This window comes from Salmo trutta, chromosome 8 (genome assembly GCF_901001165.1).
Source record: "Salmo trutta chromosome 8, fSalTru1.1, whole genome shotgun sequence".
Classification (NCBI taxonomy): Eukaryota; Metazoa; Chordata; class Actinopteri; order Salmoniformes; family Salmonidae; genus Salmo; species Salmo trutta.
In genome coordinates, this window is record NC_042964.1 from 31,948,759 (window position 1) to 31,965,070 (window position 16,312).

Here is a 16,312-nt window from a genome sequence, read left to right on the forward strand (position 1 = left end):
CTTAACCCTAACCCAAGCTCCTAACCCTAAACCTGAAATGTACCCTATCTCCTAACCTTAACCCTTCACCTAATTCTAACCCTAACACTAAATCTAACCTTAACCCTAAACCCCCTAGAAATAGCATTTGACCTCGTGGAAACTAACAACATGTCCCCAGTTGGTCAAATATTCTGGTCCCCACAAGAATAGTTAAACACGTCCACGTATATGAACACACACACACACACACACACGAACACACGAACACACACACACACACACACACACACACACACACACACACACACACACACACACACACACACACACACACACACACACACACACACACACACACACACACACACACACACATACGCACACGCACACACGCACACGCACACACACACACACACACACACACACAACAAAACAATCAAGCACACACATACTCACACACAGATTTCTCCACCGTCTGCGACGTGTGATATTGTGTGTCTGACGTGTGGCGTGTGTGTTGCTGTAGTTGCCGGAGCAGTGGGAGCAGGTGGAGATCAGAGTGATACGTCCTTACTCCATGAGAGTGGGACAGCCAGTCAGCCCATGTGACAACACGCTACAAGGAGGAGATCAGCAGTTGGTGTCTCTTCCTCCAGGATCCAGGTAGGTACCCAAGTGACACACATCTCCTCCCTAAGTCCCTACAATACACCCTTGCCTCCACCTTCATACACCATCTTTACACACACGCACGCGTGCGCACAAACACGCATACGCACACACCGACGCACCGCCTCTATACCGTTTCAACCGCACTCTCTCCTCTGCGTGTGTGTTTCAGACACGTGCTGCTCCCGAGGCCTGTGTGTCTGGAGAAGGAGCGGAACTACACTGTACGTCTCAGTCTGCCTCTCTACTCCTCGCTCAGTGACGTCCAAAGCCCCTACACGCTCATCGACTCCGTACGTAACAGTCACAAACCACGCTCCATACAGTCTGATAAACTGTAGTTTCCACGGACACACGAGTCATTATGGAAATCATCCCTACAGTAGTCATGTTATAGTCAGTGGAGTGTGGAATAACAGACTTGTACTATCTCTGAGACAAGCCCTCGGTCTTTATCTGTCTCTTCCTTACTCTCCCCCTACCCTCCCTCCCTCCCTCCCTCCTCCCCTCTCTCTTCCTCCCTCCCTCCCTCCCTCCCCTCTCCCTCCCTCCCTCTCTCCCTCCCTCCCTCCCTCCTCCCCTCTCTCTCTCCCTCCCTCCCTCCCTCCCTCCCCTCTCTCGCCCTCTAGTTGGTGTTGATTCCACGGGTGCGTGAGCTGCTGTTGTTTGAGGGTTCTCAGGGCGAGGGGGCGTGGGATACGTTCCAGAGGTACCGCTGTCTGGAGAGCAGCCAGAGCGTCATCAAGAGCCCCATGACGGACATCTGCAACAACTACATCTTCAGTGTGTCTGCCCTGCTACACCAGGGGGCTATGGGTAGGGAACGGGGCCGGGGTGGGGGGGCTGTGTGTGTAGGGTTCGGTGGAGGGGCGGGATGGGACGGGGGGGTAGTCTGTATGTTTGTGTGTGTCTATGAGTGCATGTTTTCTGTGAGTCTGTCTCTGTTTATCATTAATAAACAATAATTTGCTTCCTGAACCATTCCTAATACTCAAACAGCAGAAACAACAACAACTCACATTTCTGCATTCCACTCTCTCTCTCTCTCTCTCTCTCTCTCTCTCTCTCTCTCTCTCTCTCTCCCTCTCCCGTTCCCCTCTTTCTCCCTTCTGCTCTACAGCGTGCCAGTGTGACTCCCAGGGCTCTCTCAGTGCAGTGTGCGACCCCAGCGGCGGGCAGTGCCAGTGTCGGCCCAACGTGGCAGGCAGGAACTGTGACCGCTGTGCCCCCGCCACCTTCCTGTTCAGCCCCTTAGGATGCAGACGTGAGTGACAGACAAGCACGGGGTCAGGGGTTAGAGGTTAAATGTCAGGGAGAGGGTTATTTTGAGACTGCGGTTGAAATTCCAACTTCAAAAGTGTGGTATTTTTCATCCCTTTCCCACTCTCTTTTCCCCTCTTATCTTCCTCTTTGCTCCACCCCTCCTTCCCCTCTCCCTATTACGCCCTCCCTCCTCTCCCTCCTCTCTCCCCAGGCTGTGAGTGTAGTCCTACGGGCTCTGTGAACGCTTTCTGCCACGAGGCCACAGGTCAGTGTGAGTGTGTTCCAGGGGCGTCAGGGCGTCAGTGTGCCCACTGCCTGCCAGGCTACTGGGGCTTCCCTCAATGCCAGCCCTGTCAGTGCAATGGCAACAGCGACTACTGCCACCCTCAGACTGGGGAGTGCCAGGGCTGCCGCGCCTTCACCACCGGGCACATGTGTGAAAGGTACTGTGTGAAATTATACCATATACCATATTAAAATTATAGCTAGCTAATATACCACACACCAAACCACAGTGCAGGGCACAGCTGCATATTTCACTGTCATGCTTCCTCTTATCAGTACCAAGCGTGTGTGTGTGTGTGTGTGTGTATGTGAGTGTTTACCTTGCCTCTTACCATGTCTTACCCCGTGCCTACAGGTGTCTGGATGGTTACCATGGCGACCCCGTGTTGGGTTTGGGGGGTCACTGCCGCCCCTGCATGTGTCCCGACGGGCCGGGGAGCGGACGCCAGTACGCAGACAGCTGCTACCAGACCGCCAACAACGACCAGCTGGTTTGTGTCTGCAGCCCTGGATACAGAGGTTAGACACACACATACACACGGACACGCGCACATGCACACACACGCACCACAGCACACACAACACGTCATACATTGTTCTCCCAGTCCTAGTACCCATTTTCCCTGAAATGACAGAGCTAGCAGAATCCCCTCTGCTCCTGGTCATAATGGGCAGGTAGTAACTACAGGGACAGTGAGTGTGTGAGAGATCCCACAGATACTGGAACAGGAGGCCAGTCCACTGCCTGTAACTGTTTATAACTGTTTACGATTGTTCTATGACTGTTTTATGAGTGTTTACAACCTGTGCCATGACTGCAATACTAATCACTGCAGCTAATGGACAGTTCTGCTTCCTTACAGATCTATAACTGTAGGTGTGTGCGTGTGTGTGTCTGTGTGTGTGTCTGTGTGTGTGTCTGTGTGTGTGTCTGTGTGTGTAAACAGTTCGGAATTCACCTGTCCTTCTCTTCCATAGGAGCCAGGTGTGACGAGTGTGCCCCAGGTCACTATGGTAACCCCCAGGTGCCCAGCGGGCGCTGTCTGCCCTGCCAGTGTAACGACAACATCGACCAGCTGGACCCGGGGTCCTGCGACGCTCGCACAGGCGTCTGCCTCACATGCCTGCACCATACCGAGGGCTATGGCTGCCAGCGTTGCAAGCTGGGTTACTACGGCAACGCCGCCACCCAGAGCTGCAGGAGTGAGTACAGTTAGACAGTGTGTGTATATATGTAGTGTGTGTGTGTGTGTGTGTGTGTGTGTGTGTGTGTGTGTGTGTGTGTGTAACTGTCTTTCTCTCTCCACAGAGTGTATGTGTTATTCAGTGGGCACAACGTCGGAGGCGTGTCCGTCCCCGGGGGAGTGTCACTGTGACCTGCAGACTGGCCAGTGTCCCTGCCGGCCTAACGTGATTGGCCAGAACTGCGACCACTGTGCCCCTGATACGTTCAACATTGGAAGCGGAAAGGGCTGCCAGACCTGTGACTGTGACCCAACCCACTCCTTTGGGACGTCGTGCAACGAGGTGAGAGCCACAACTGACCTCACCCTTACCCGTTCTGCCAGTCACATTCTGTTAAAGGTCCCCAAAGGACACACATCCCTGGGTCACTCGTCTTTTCAGTTCGCTGCAGCCAGCGACTGGAACGAGCTGCAACAAACACTCAAACTGGACAGTTTTATCTCAATCTTTTCATTCAAAGACTCAGTCATGGACACTCTTACTGACAGTTGTGGCTGCTTTGCGTGATGTATTGTTGTCTCTACCTTCTTGCCCTTTGTGCTGTTGTCTGTGCCCAATACTGTTCGTACCATGTTTTGTGCTGCTACCATGTTGTTGTCATGTTGTGTTGCTACCATGCTGTGTTGTCATGTGTGCTGCCTTGCTATGTTTTCTTAGGTCTCTCATTTTGTAGTGTTGTGTTGTCTCTCTTGTCGTGATGTGTGTTTTGTCCTGTATTTATATGTTATTTATTTATATATATATTTTTATCCCAGCCCTCATCCAGGAGGTCTTTTGCCTTTTGGTAGGCAGTCATTGTAAATAAGAATTTGTTCTTAACTGACTTGCCTAGTTAAATGAAGGTTCAATAAAATAACATACCCCATCCTTCCAAAACAACCCCCACACCCCATATTGTCACCCAACCCATCTACACACAGCACACACACAATTGGCCAGTGTTACCTGGTGTTGATTTTCAATGTAACATTTTTACACTCATTGGTGTAAAAGAACCCCAGTATTGGTGTAAGTAACCAGAGTTTAACCAAAACCACGCCCATCTTTATCATATTTCCCAGCATGCTCTATTGCAGGTTGATTTTTAGAATTGTTTGTTTCAATATCTATGTTTTTGCATGTGAATTGATTAATTAATATTATGCTACACAAATATAAATAACATACATTTTCTAACCTAATCCAGTCTGTTACTTGGATTTATTGGATCCGTTACTGAAAAGGTTACTCCAGTTTAGATGCTTTAGCTCAGGGATCATCAACTATGTTTAGCCGCTGGATGATTTTTTCTTAAGCGGATGGTCAGGGGGCCCGAACATAATTACAAATAATTTGTAGACTGCAAATTGACAGCAATAATATTTGATTAAAACAGAAGAATTTCAAAGCTTGCTTATATTTGTATACAATCACAAATATCTATTTTATTATGAATGTGAATACTTTGGAACAGATTTCTAAAATAAAAATCCCTTTGAGCTGATTTACTGGTGATTTTACAATATTTTATGTCCAACAATAAAACTTAAAAAAAAAAAATTGGATCAGAAAACTTGGTGGGCCAAACGTGGGCCGCCAGTTGGGGATCCCTGCTTTAGGTAGTCTCATATCTTAGTCTTCCCAACCCTGGCAGTTATTCTGAGTGCAGGTTGCGGGTGAATACATATTCCAAATGTTGGATATCCCCACTCTGGCTGGATTCCAATAGGAATTACACGACACTTTGCAAGACAGCATAATGTGACTTGCAGGCCTGATGTGGCCTGTAATGCCATGAGTTTCAATACACTGTATTAACGTAAAACTTATCTTGACCTGGGATCTTATCCTAGTTCAGCACTCCTACTCTGAAACTCTGTATACAATACAGGCCACTGTCCATTGTACAGTGTGTAGCAAGAAGACCCTTCTCTAACCTGGAGATGGTACACTGAGTGCACAAAACATTATGCTCTTTCCATGACATAGGCTGACCAGGTGAATGCAGGTGAAAGCTATAATCCTTTATTGATGTCACTTGTTAATAAAACTTCTTCGGGATCGGTGTCCCTTCCACGGGACAGTTGAGCTAACGTAGGCTAATGCGATTAGCATGAGGTTGTAAGTAACAAGACTATTTCCCAGAACATTTTTTTGAATTTTTTTTATTTCACCTTTATTTAGCCAGGTAGGCAAGTTGAGAACAAGTTCTCATTTACAATTGCAACCTGGCCAAGATAAAGCAAAGCATTTCGACACATACAACAACACAGAGTACACATGGAGTAAAACAAACATACAGTCAATAATACAGTAGAAAAATAAGTCTATATACAATGTGAGCAAATGAGGTGAGATAAGGGAGGTAAAGGCAAAAAAGGCCATGGTGGCAAAGTAAATACAATATAGCAAGTAAAACACTGGAATGGTAGATTTGTAGTGGAAGAAAGTGCAAAGTAGAAATAGAAATAATGGGGTGCAAAGGAGCAAAATAAATAAATACAGTAGGGGAAGAGGTAGTTGTTTGGGCTAAATGATAGATGGGCTATGTACAGGTGCAGTGATCTATGAGCTGCTCTGACAGCTGGTGCTTAAAGCTAGTGAGGGAGATAAGTGTTTCCAGTTTCAGAGACTTTTGTAGTTCGTTCCAGTCATTGGCAGCGGAGAACTGGAAGGAGAGACGGCCAAAGGATAGACATATCTGATATTGGCAGAAAGCTTAAACTCTTGTTAATCTAACTGCACTGTCCAATTTAAAGTAGCTATTACAGTGAAAGAATACCATGCTATTGTTTGAGGAGAGTGTACAATTTTGAACAGGACAAGTTATTAATAAAGGCACTTCCATCAGTGTAGATGAAAGGGAAGAGACCGGTTAAAGAAGGATGTTTAAGCCTTGAGACAATTAAGACATGGATTGTGTATGTGTGCCATTCAGAGGGGGAATGGGCAAGACTAAATATTTAAGTGCCTTTGAACAGGTTATGGTAGTAGGTGCCAGGCACACTGGTTTGTGCCAAGAACTCCAATGCTGCTGGGTTTTTCACACTCAACAGTTTCCCGTGTGTATCAAGATTGGTCCACCACCCAAAGGACATCCAGCCAACTTGACACAACTCTGGGAAGCATTGGAGTCAACATGGGCCAGCATCCCTGTGGAACGCTTTCAACACCTTGTAGAGTCCATGCCCGACAATTTGATGCTGTTCTGAGGGCAAAAGTGTGGGGGGGGGGGCAACTCAAAATTAGGAAGGTGTTCTTAATGTTTTGTACACTCAGTGTATATTACATGTTCATAATGCTGACATGTTGTGTTGTCTTGTATTGTATTGTCTTGTGTTGTGTGTTTTTTAGCTGTCAGGGCAGTGCTCATGCAAGTCAGGTTTCGGGGGAAGAAAATGCAACGAGTGCCGAGATAAGTTCTGGGGAGACCCTGAGGTCAAATGTCAAGGTAAGTCACTCTGGCTGGGATTTTGAGTAGCAGTAGAAAGTACAAAGTATGTGTGTGGATTCCTTCCCATGACTGCCTTAAACATCATGAAGCTGAAACATGTGCAACAGGGTATCTAAGAGCGCCATTGCTTCCTCTCCAAGTGGGTCTCTCTCTGAATTTACTGGGGTCTGGAGAAACACTCTTGGAGAGTGGTTCTGTGTGTTTTGAATCGGTCTCTTAGAGTTTGAGTAAACAGCCTCTCACGGTCTCGTTCTCATGACCGGTGGTTCCCTCGAGTGACTGGGCTGGAAGCTGGGTTTTATATATTTTTTTGCGTTACAGTTTTCTCACAGAGTGTGTGTTTGTGTGTGTGTGTGTGTGTGTGTGCATTCGTGCGTATGTCTGTCCTTGTGTCAGTGTGTGCATGTGTGTCACCAGTGTGGTGTTAGTTGGCTCCTCCCTGTCTACATCTCTACATGGTTTATTGTCTGCTGAACAACTGACTGACAAACAGGCCAGTTTCAATCAATCACCGCATCAGGAGAAATGTATGTCTTATAGAAGTTGGCACACCCTCAGAGAGACAGTGAAAGAGAGAGAGAGGAGAGAGCGAGGGAGAGAGTGGGGGGGGGGGTAGAGATTTTCAGAGTGAAATTCTGGGAATAACTCCTTGGCTCATGTGAGAATCAGAGCCAGATGTTCCCAGCAATCAGAGGAATCCTGTCGTGGTCTTATTCCTGTGGTTGAGGAATTCCTGCAGCATTCCCAAACTGCCTGTAAAGTTAGTCTGGCCTCCTGGCGCTGTCCTCGCCCTGTCATCGCTCTGTGTGTATACTGCATGCATGTGTGTGTATGTGTATGAGTGTGTGTGTTTGAAATAGAGAGAGACAAAGAGAGAGAAAGAGAGATGAAGAGAGACACTTTTGAGGATTGACACCACATCTGGGTTAAGAGGGTCATGCCATGGTCTGATTTAAGAGGTCAGGGGTTAAAGTGACAGGCTTGACGACGGCGTCTGTGTGTGTGTGTGTGAATTAAGACGTCACGGCCATTGGTACAGGCTCAACCCAACCACGTGGGTGTGGCTGTGATTATCGTGTTACCTGTTCATGACCGCCTTTGTGTATAGTGGTGTGGTCACTCATGTTACTGTCAGCCGTTCATGTCATGTTTAGGTTCACTACCGTCACAGTAGGTATCAGTAGTATGTGGTTGTGTTGACAGTGTAACAATAGGGGTTGCAGTCCTAAGCCTGAGCACTCATGGTTACCGCATAAGCAGGGCTCAGCCACAAGGGAGTGTGTGTGTGTGTGTGTGTCTGTGTGTGTGTGTCTGTGTGTGTCTGTGTGTGTCTGTGTCTGTGTGTGTGTGTGTGTGTGTGTGTGTGTGTGTGTGTGTGTGTGTGTGTGTGTGTGTGTGTGTGTGTGTGTGTGTGTGTGTGTGTGTGTGTGTGTGTGTGTGTGGAGGACTAACTGAGAACGACTACCTCGGCAGCCGTTGCAGGTGATTAACTCCAAAAGGAATTACACATCACTTTGCAAGCCAGGATAATGTGACTTGCAGGCTGTAAAACAGGAGTTTCAGACCACTGTGTTAGGGTGTACCTAGGCCCTCAAAGAAAGGCCTTACGATATACATATGTAATGTATTGTCATAAAGAGTTAATTTTACACTGGGAAATATGCAAATAATGTAGAATACATGCTCAACTTGAATTGTATGTTCACTCAACCTAAAATTCAAAGTTGAGTGAACATACAATTCAACTTAAGAATATATGTTGGTTCAGCTACACTGAGTGTACAAAACTCCAAACTTTTGCACTCAGAACAGCCTCAATTCTTCGGGACTCTACAAGGTGTTGGCTGGATGTCCTTTGGTTAGTGGACCATTCTTGATACACACGGGAAACTGTTGAGTGTGAAAAACCCAGCAGCGTTGCAGTTCTTGGTACAAACCGGTACGCCTGGCACATACTACCATAGCCTGTTCAAAGGAGCTTAAATATTTTGTCTTGCCCATTAACCCTCTGAATGGCACACATACGCAATCCGTGTCTCAATTGTCTCAAGGTTTAAATCCTTCTTTATCCTGTCTCCTACCCTTCATCTACACTGATTGAAGTGGATTTGACAAGTGACATCAATAAGGGATCATAGTCAGTCTATATCATGGAAAGAGCAGGTGTTCTTAATGTTTTATACACCAAATGTTGAGCAAAGTCACCATCCTATTGCAGCTGGTTGCTTTATAATTGTATGTTGAATCATTTTTATTTTTGGTGCATCAGTCACCCTCTTCAAAAGCTTAGGCAACAGTAATGGGTGCTAACCGCTTATATACACCCTTTTCCTGTTCTCCATTCCCCACATTCTTTCACTGTGACTTACTCCATCACTCTATTCCTCTCCTTCTCCTCTCCTCCACTCTAGAGGTTAGAGGGCTTGTCTCTGCTGTGCTTCAGACTGGAGGGCGGGGGTCAAAAGGGGATAGAGTTTAGAGGTCAAGGCTACCTGTGGGATTATTTACTCGCAGCGCAGGACTGTTGAGACGTTAATAATATAGTTTTTCAATACCTCTGTTTCCCTAGGGGGGGGCTTTTAAAGGGCACAGACCTGTTCTCATATTACTATGAGTTCATTTCCTTGTACCCTCATTTCCTTTCCATCATCACCACTGTTTTCACCTCAAGTCAACTATAGGTATGTGTATGTGCTTAACCCTTTTCTCTCTTCTCTTCTTCCGCTTTCTCTCCCTCTCCCTCCAGCGTGTGACTGTGACCTGCGTGGCATCGCCAGCGAGCAGTGCCACCGTTCGTCCGGCCAGTGTGTGTGCGTGGAGGGTGTGTCTGGGCCCAGGTGTAACCATTGTGCCAGAGGGTACCATGGGACGTTCCCCGCCTGCGAACGATGCCACCAGTGCTTTGCCGCGTGGGACGGCGTGGTAGGGGAACTGTCCAATCAGACTCAGCGTTTGAAGGATCATGTGACAGAGCTCCAGACCAGTGGGGTGACGGCGCCGTACAAAGACACCGTTAGCAGTCTGGAGATCAGTGCTAATGCTATCAGTGCGATAGTAGAGAACAACCCTGCTATACAGAAGATGGAAGATGTACAACAGATGATGCAGCAGGCCACGTATGTACACACAAACACGCACCTGCATACGCACATTTACACATTGAAACACTGTTTGGATGCTTGATGTTATGATCAGTCCATGTCAACTCTAATGAAAATACTATTCTCTGTGTGTGTGTGTGTGTGTGTGTGTGTGTGTGTGTGTGCGTGTGCGTGTGCGTGTGCGTGTGTGTGTGTGTGTGTGTGTGTGTGTGTGTGTGTAAAACAGTGAGCTGGTGGCAGACCTGAACGAGAGGCTGAACGTCTCAGAGGATTCCCTGTCCCGTCTCGTTGCCAATGCCAACGACACCGAGGCCAGTCTGGACGCACTGAGAAAGCAGGCCCAAGAGCTAGAGAGAACAGTCACAGACATTCGAGACCACATAAAGACTGTGAAGAACTCTAACATAGAGGGTGAGAGAGGAGGGAGAAAAGAGAGGGGGTACAGTATGCATGATATCATTACTAGTTCTGACACACCCGTGTGTGTGTGTGTGTGTGTGTGTGTGTGTGTGTGTGTGTGTGTGTGTGTGTGTGTGTGTGTGTGTGTGTGTGTGTGTGTGTGTGTGTGTGTGTGTGTGTGTGTGTGTGTGTTTTATTTGTGTATGGCAGGAGCGATGGACACCATCACCAAGGCCCACTTGGAGTCTAAGAAGGCGGAGATCCGTGCCAATCAGACCACCAGTTACCCCGACAACACTTTGGAACAGTCGGCTACACTACGGCGTGAAGCGGAGGCCAGACTGAGCCAGAACCAGGCGGAGTTTGACCTGAGACAACAGAAACACACAGAGAGACTGGAGAGGCTCGCCACAGAGCTCAACACTCTTGACCTATCAGAGCTCAGCAAGCAGGTAAGTCTGACCTATCAGTAGCCAATTATCATCGCACTTCTTCACCATACTGCTTTTTGATTGGTCCCTGGTTTTACAGTGCTCTTACCCGATTGGTGTGTTTTCTCTCTGTGCAGACATGTGGAGCGGCTGGGGGGGAGGAGGGGTGTGCTGCGTCCCCCTGTGGAGGGGTGGGGTGTGTGTCGGAGGACGGCACCCTTCGCTGTGGTGGGGAGGGGTGTGACGGTTTGGTCACACAGACACAAAGCACTCTGAAAACAGCCAAGGACTTCGACCAGGAAATCCTCTCCACCGTGCAGGAAGTGGACAAGCTCTCTAGGATGGTGGGAACTGTAGTTTTTTACACTCCGGGCCGAATCCTAACTTGAGATTCACGCATATAACTTTGTGTAATACAGCTGATGTTTGGTTATGATTCAGCCCTACATGAATATAGTCAGGTCATCTTACATTATTATCATAGTAACTAAAGAGCATAGACTATCTGCTTGCTCCAGCACAGGCATTGGTCTGTTGAGGAGTGTTTACTTTACAGTGTTTGAGTTAACATGTCATGTGGCGCCCTCTAGGTGTGGGAGGTGAAGGTGCGTGCGGACGAGACCAAGCTGAATGCTCAAGAGGTGCTGCTGAAGTCCAACCAGAGCCGAGACAGAGTGGTACAGAGCAACGAGCAGCTCCGCAGCCTCATCAAGGAGATACGAGGCCTACTCACTAGTGAGTATACACACATTTTTCAAAGAGCAGGCCTCAATCTTTCAGTGTACTGTACAGACTAACTAAATGATCACTGATTCATCAACAATCAGGACTCCAGCTCTTCTTTCCTCATGTGCATGATTGGTTATGCTTGTGATTAGAACTGATTGTAATTGATTGTGGTAGATCACCTGTGTATAGCTCTTTGAGTCTAATTAGCTCTGTTTCCACGGTGACAGACGACCGTGCCAAAGTGGAGGTTATTGAAGCGGTGTCAAATGAGGTGTTGGCCCTGGAGATGCCCACATCGCCCGAGCAGCTGGAGGCCCTGACCAAGGAGATCAGAGACAGGGTGGGAAGCCTCACCAGCGTGGAGGACATCCTCAGTCAGAGTGCCAACGACATACACACTGCAGAGAGGCTGCTGGAGCAGGCCCGCACCGCCAGGTAAGATGCACGCATGCATGAATGCATGCACACACACACACACACACACACACACACACACACACAGACCCACACACAGGCTAACACACACACACACACACACACACACACACACACACACACACACACACACGCACACACACTCCCCAAGCTGACAAGGTAACAATCTGTCGTTCTGCCCCTGAGCAAGGCAGTTAACCCGCTGTTCCCTGGGCGCTGAAGACGTGGATGTTGATAAAGGCAGCCCTCCGCGCCGCTCTGATTCAGAGAGGTTGGGTTAAATGTGGAAGACACATTTCAGTTGAATGCATTCAGTTGTACAACTGACTTTCCCCTTTCCCTAATAAATGCACACAGAACCACATTGACAAATTCACATACAATCTCCTCTCAGTCAGGAGGTGTCTGAGATGAAGGAGACAGCTGCCCTGGCGAAGGAAGCTCTGGAAATGACTGAGCATGCTCAGAATGCTGCCATCGATGCCGTCGAACAGGCCCACAACAACACCAGGGGAACACTTGACCTCACCACATCTGTAAGTAACCTCTGACCAGGGCTTCAGTTGTGTCTAAGCACACAGGGACACTCCTCTTGATTGTGTCATAAGCTTTATTATATTAGCCCCATGTTTTTAGGGTTTTCAGGCTATGCATTGTAGAGAGAGATATGTGGGAGTTTTGTAGAAATACACATTCCATACAAGGTCTCGAAAAGTGTGTATTGTGTGATGTGTGTGCTTGCATCTGTGTGTGCATGCTTACATGAGTATGTGTGTGTGTGTGTGTGTGTGGGGGGGGGGGGCTGGTTCTTCTATCCTTGTTGGGACCAAAAATTTCCCAAAGTCCCCACAAGGATAGTAAAACAAGGAAAATTCCCATGTCCCCACGAGAACAAAGGCTATTTTAAGTTTAAGAGTTAGGGTTACGGGTTAAGGTTAGTGTTAGTGTTAGGGGTAAGATTAGGGTTAGGCTTATGGTTAGGGAAAATAGGTTTAGGGAAAATAGGATTTTGAATTTTAGGTCTCCACGAGGATAGAAGACCAATACATGTGTGTGTGTGTGTGTTTGCGTCTGTGCTTGAATACATTTTAATGTGTGTTTGTGTGTTTACAGGTGGAGTCGGCGACGGCGGAGTCGGAGCTGCGTCTGAGTAACGCCACACTGCGTCTGCTGCAGCTGGAGAGAGACGTGACTCTGCTGAGAGAGAGCAGCCTGGGCGAAAGCCACCGCACACAGCACACTGAGAGACTGTCTGAGGCCGCCAGCCAGGACGCAGAGCAGGCCCTGCAGGTGCGCACACACACACACACACACACAGCCCAGAATTTTACCTGCCAATTATATTGGTACCCATTCTCTATGTGTTTTCTGCTTTGTGTGTGTGTGTGTGTGTGTGTGTGTGTGTGTGTGTGTGTGTGTGTGTGTGTGTGTGTGTGTGTGTGTGTGTAGGAGTTTGACTTGGAGGTGAAGGGTAAATACAGTGTTGTGGAGGGCTTGGTGGTGACGAAGGCAGAGGGCGTGTCTGATGCCAGGAAGAGGGCGGAGCTACTGCAGCAGGAGGCCAAAGAGCTGCTCACCCAGACCAGTGTAAAACTACAGAGACTCAGAGGTAACACACACACACACACCCACATGCACGCTCACACACACACACACACAAACTAACGCGCTAACACACTAATGACACAAGCATGCGCGCACAAGAGTTAATTCACGCATGCATGCATATGCACACACACACACACACACACACACACACACACACTCTCTAATGACATCACTGTGTGTTTCCAGAGTTGGAGAGGTCGTATGCAGCCAACCAGCGTACTCTGGAGGCCAAGACAGTTCAGCTGGCCGAGCTGGAGGAAACGGCACGCCAGCTGCTCAATGACGTCATCCAGAAAGTAATGGTCTACAGCACCTGTTCTTAGGGTAACCATGCCAACAGGATCCCTGGCAATGCCTACCCGGATGTCATACCAGAGATTATGACGATGTCTTCTTTAGTGCCAAAAAGATAATATGACAATCACTCAGGAGACTCCAAAGACCAAAAGCAGTATTTTACCACTAAGAACCAAGTATTCCATAAAAAAACACGTTTCTGTATGAAACAGGTCTCTAAGCCATATAAGCTATTATCACAAGTAATACATGTTTTAACCATAAGACTGCACATAGATTTCATGATTTTAGATTCTATGGAAATATGTTTTATAATCGTGTCTGTAAAGATATAAAAATGTGTCTGGACCAAAGCATACGAGAGCCTATTCAGTTGTATGATACAATTTGTACCCATCAACCTATTGCTGTAATTTAACTTTTTTATATAAAGTAATAACTGCATCTTAATTTTTTGGCAAAAAATGCCTAGTCAACATTGCCTAGTTCACCTCTACCTAAAATTAGATACTTTTGAAATGTACAGTATTTGGTGTTTGCTTTCCCCTAGTGGCAATCTGAAAAAACTGTACCCTCTTTTTGCTGCATTTTCATCATCTCTAGGGAGTAGCAGCACAGACATAATTTCAGCTTAGCTTAGCCGTTATGGAGTCCAATTCAATTACAGGCAAATGTACTTCTATCACTTTTAACTGTAATAACATACTGTTCACTCTGCCAACTGAAACAACCTTACTCATTCACTGTCATTGTAGGCTTAACTAGACAATCCATTTCCTACAATTGAAAATATACTCTAAAACAGCCTACCTTCTAATCAATTTGGGCAGTTAGAGTTCTGCTTGTCTTTCTCCTGCCTTTTCTCTTACACCCTCGGTGTCTCTGCCCTGCTCTCTCTCTCTCTCTCTCTCTCTCTCTCTCTCTCTCTCTCTCTCTCTCTCTCTCACACACACAATATTGATGCAAGGTGATTTGTAGATCAGTGATTCTGAACAGTTCTTCCCTCAGGCTGATCTTGTTGAGCATAATGAACATCTCTCTCATCCTCCCATGGATCCCTCCTTCCTCTCCGGAGGGTTCCCTCCTCTGTGACCATCACACTGTATCTCCACCCAGTGACTCAGACTTGCTCTGAGCAAATGAGATACAAATGGCACCAGCAGTGTTCCGCCTGGACCTCTTCATCAAATGAGATTTGGCAGGAAGCAATCAATATGGCAGCCTTCCCTCCCTCTGAAATGAGCTCTTTCCATTTAGCGCTGCAAATCAGTCAGGCATCACTGTTTTCCCTCACATATTAACCCCACTCCAGCATATCTGTGAGATAAATTGCTTTAGAAAGTGGTCCAGCCGGTCCCTTCCCCTGTGTACAGTATTTATGGTACAGTGGTTTGACTGTGTGATGTGAATGCTTGTACAATTATATAATTTCAATACATCACAAACGTCATACTGCAGTGCAATGCCTCGTTCTAGACACATATTTTTTCATCAGCTTGCATGGATGACACTCCGAAAACCTTATACCATGCCTAACCTCATCATCCATTTGCAGAACAGCTAAATGGAGCTATCCTGTAGAAAAACACAGCTGTGCCTTGCAGGCTGGTCAGCCCATCCATCGTACGACAGTAAACAGCCATTGACCTTAACCGGCCCTTACGTCACCTTCCTGTTTGGACCATTTGATTAGCAGCCATTGGGCTCTGAGACGGCTACAGCTGCCGGGCGGATACGAGAATGATGTGGTTCCCATGGAGCTTGCCACGGGACACTTCTCAATATCAGCATGTGTCTGCATGTGTGGTAGAGTGTGGTTTTCCTGAATTGATATGAGATATGAATTAAATATGACTCCTTCCTCCTCTCTCTCTCTCCTTGGCCCATTCCCACTGGGGTCTGAGATGTGTTTACCTTACTTTGTGCCGAGTCATTGCACTGCTGATGACGCTGCTCTGATCTCTCTGATACACTTACAGCAGGAAGATGGTGAGGAACCATTTTAGAGCAGCTGCCAGACCATAGAAGGGCTGCAGAGAGGAGAGAGAGAGAGGGATCGAGAGAGAGAGAGAGAGGGAGAGAGAGAGAGAGGTAGGGTGAGCAAGTTGGAGGGAGAAAGGGAGAGAGCGAGAGAATCAATCAATCAAGTAAACATTTAATTTAATTAGCACTTTTGAAAAAAAACATTTGTCACAAAGTTCTTCACAGCAACCCAGTCTGCTCCATGACAAGGCAGGTTGTTGCAGAGGAAAGTTGGAGAGGGCTTGGAAGTGAGTCAGCTTTCTTTATGATTAATGGCTATGGAATGGATGACACTTTCCTATGAGGATCCGCTGTAATTTCTCATGACATAGGTAGGTGTCTGCTGAATTAAACGTGGAATGGCATTGTTGATTAAAATCATTGGACACTGTGCAGCACACCTTATTTTCTGC

The 16,312-nt window shown here is 47.2% G+C and overlaps 1 protein-coding gene across 1 annotated transcript in view; it reads left to right on the forward strand.

Annotated features, from left to right (window-relative positions):
* The window catches only part of LOC115198695 (laminin subunit beta-1), a 30,207-nt gene extending 13,917 nt beyond the window's left edge, over positions 1-16,290 (forward strand). The window contains exons 15-33 of the mRNA XM_029760853.1: positions 509-645; positions 824-944; positions 1,281-1,467; positions 1,772-1,915; positions 2,126-2,357; positions 2,555-2,718; positions 3,178-3,402; positions 3,509-3,726; positions 6,778-6,874; positions 9,624-9,993; positions 10,205-10,389; positions 10,588-10,829; positions 10,946-11,152; positions 11,399-11,543; positions 11,765-11,972; positions 12,367-12,508; positions 13,086-13,262; positions 13,422-13,581; positions 13,767-16,290. Coding sequence (XP_029616713.1) covers positions 509-645; positions 824-944; positions 1,281-1,467; positions 1,772-1,915; positions 2,126-2,357; positions 2,555-2,718; positions 3,178-3,402; positions 3,509-3,726; positions 6,778-6,874; positions 9,624-9,993; positions 10,205-10,389; positions 10,588-10,829; positions 10,946-11,152; positions 11,399-11,543; positions 11,765-11,972; positions 12,367-12,508; positions 13,086-13,262; positions 13,422-13,581; positions 13,767-13,903 — 3,498 coding nt within the window. The 3' untranslated portion in view covers positions 13,904-16,290. The remainder of the gene's footprint in view (positions 1-508; positions 646-823; positions 945-1,280; positions 1,468-1,771; positions 1,916-2,125; positions 2,358-2,554; positions 2,719-3,177; positions 3,403-3,508; positions 3,727-6,777; positions 6,875-9,623; positions 9,994-10,204; positions 10,390-10,587; positions 10,830-10,945; positions 11,153-11,398; positions 11,544-11,764; positions 11,973-12,366; positions 12,509-13,085; positions 13,263-13,421; positions 13,582-13,766) is intronic.
* Positions 16,291-16,312: the final 22 nt, after the last annotated feature.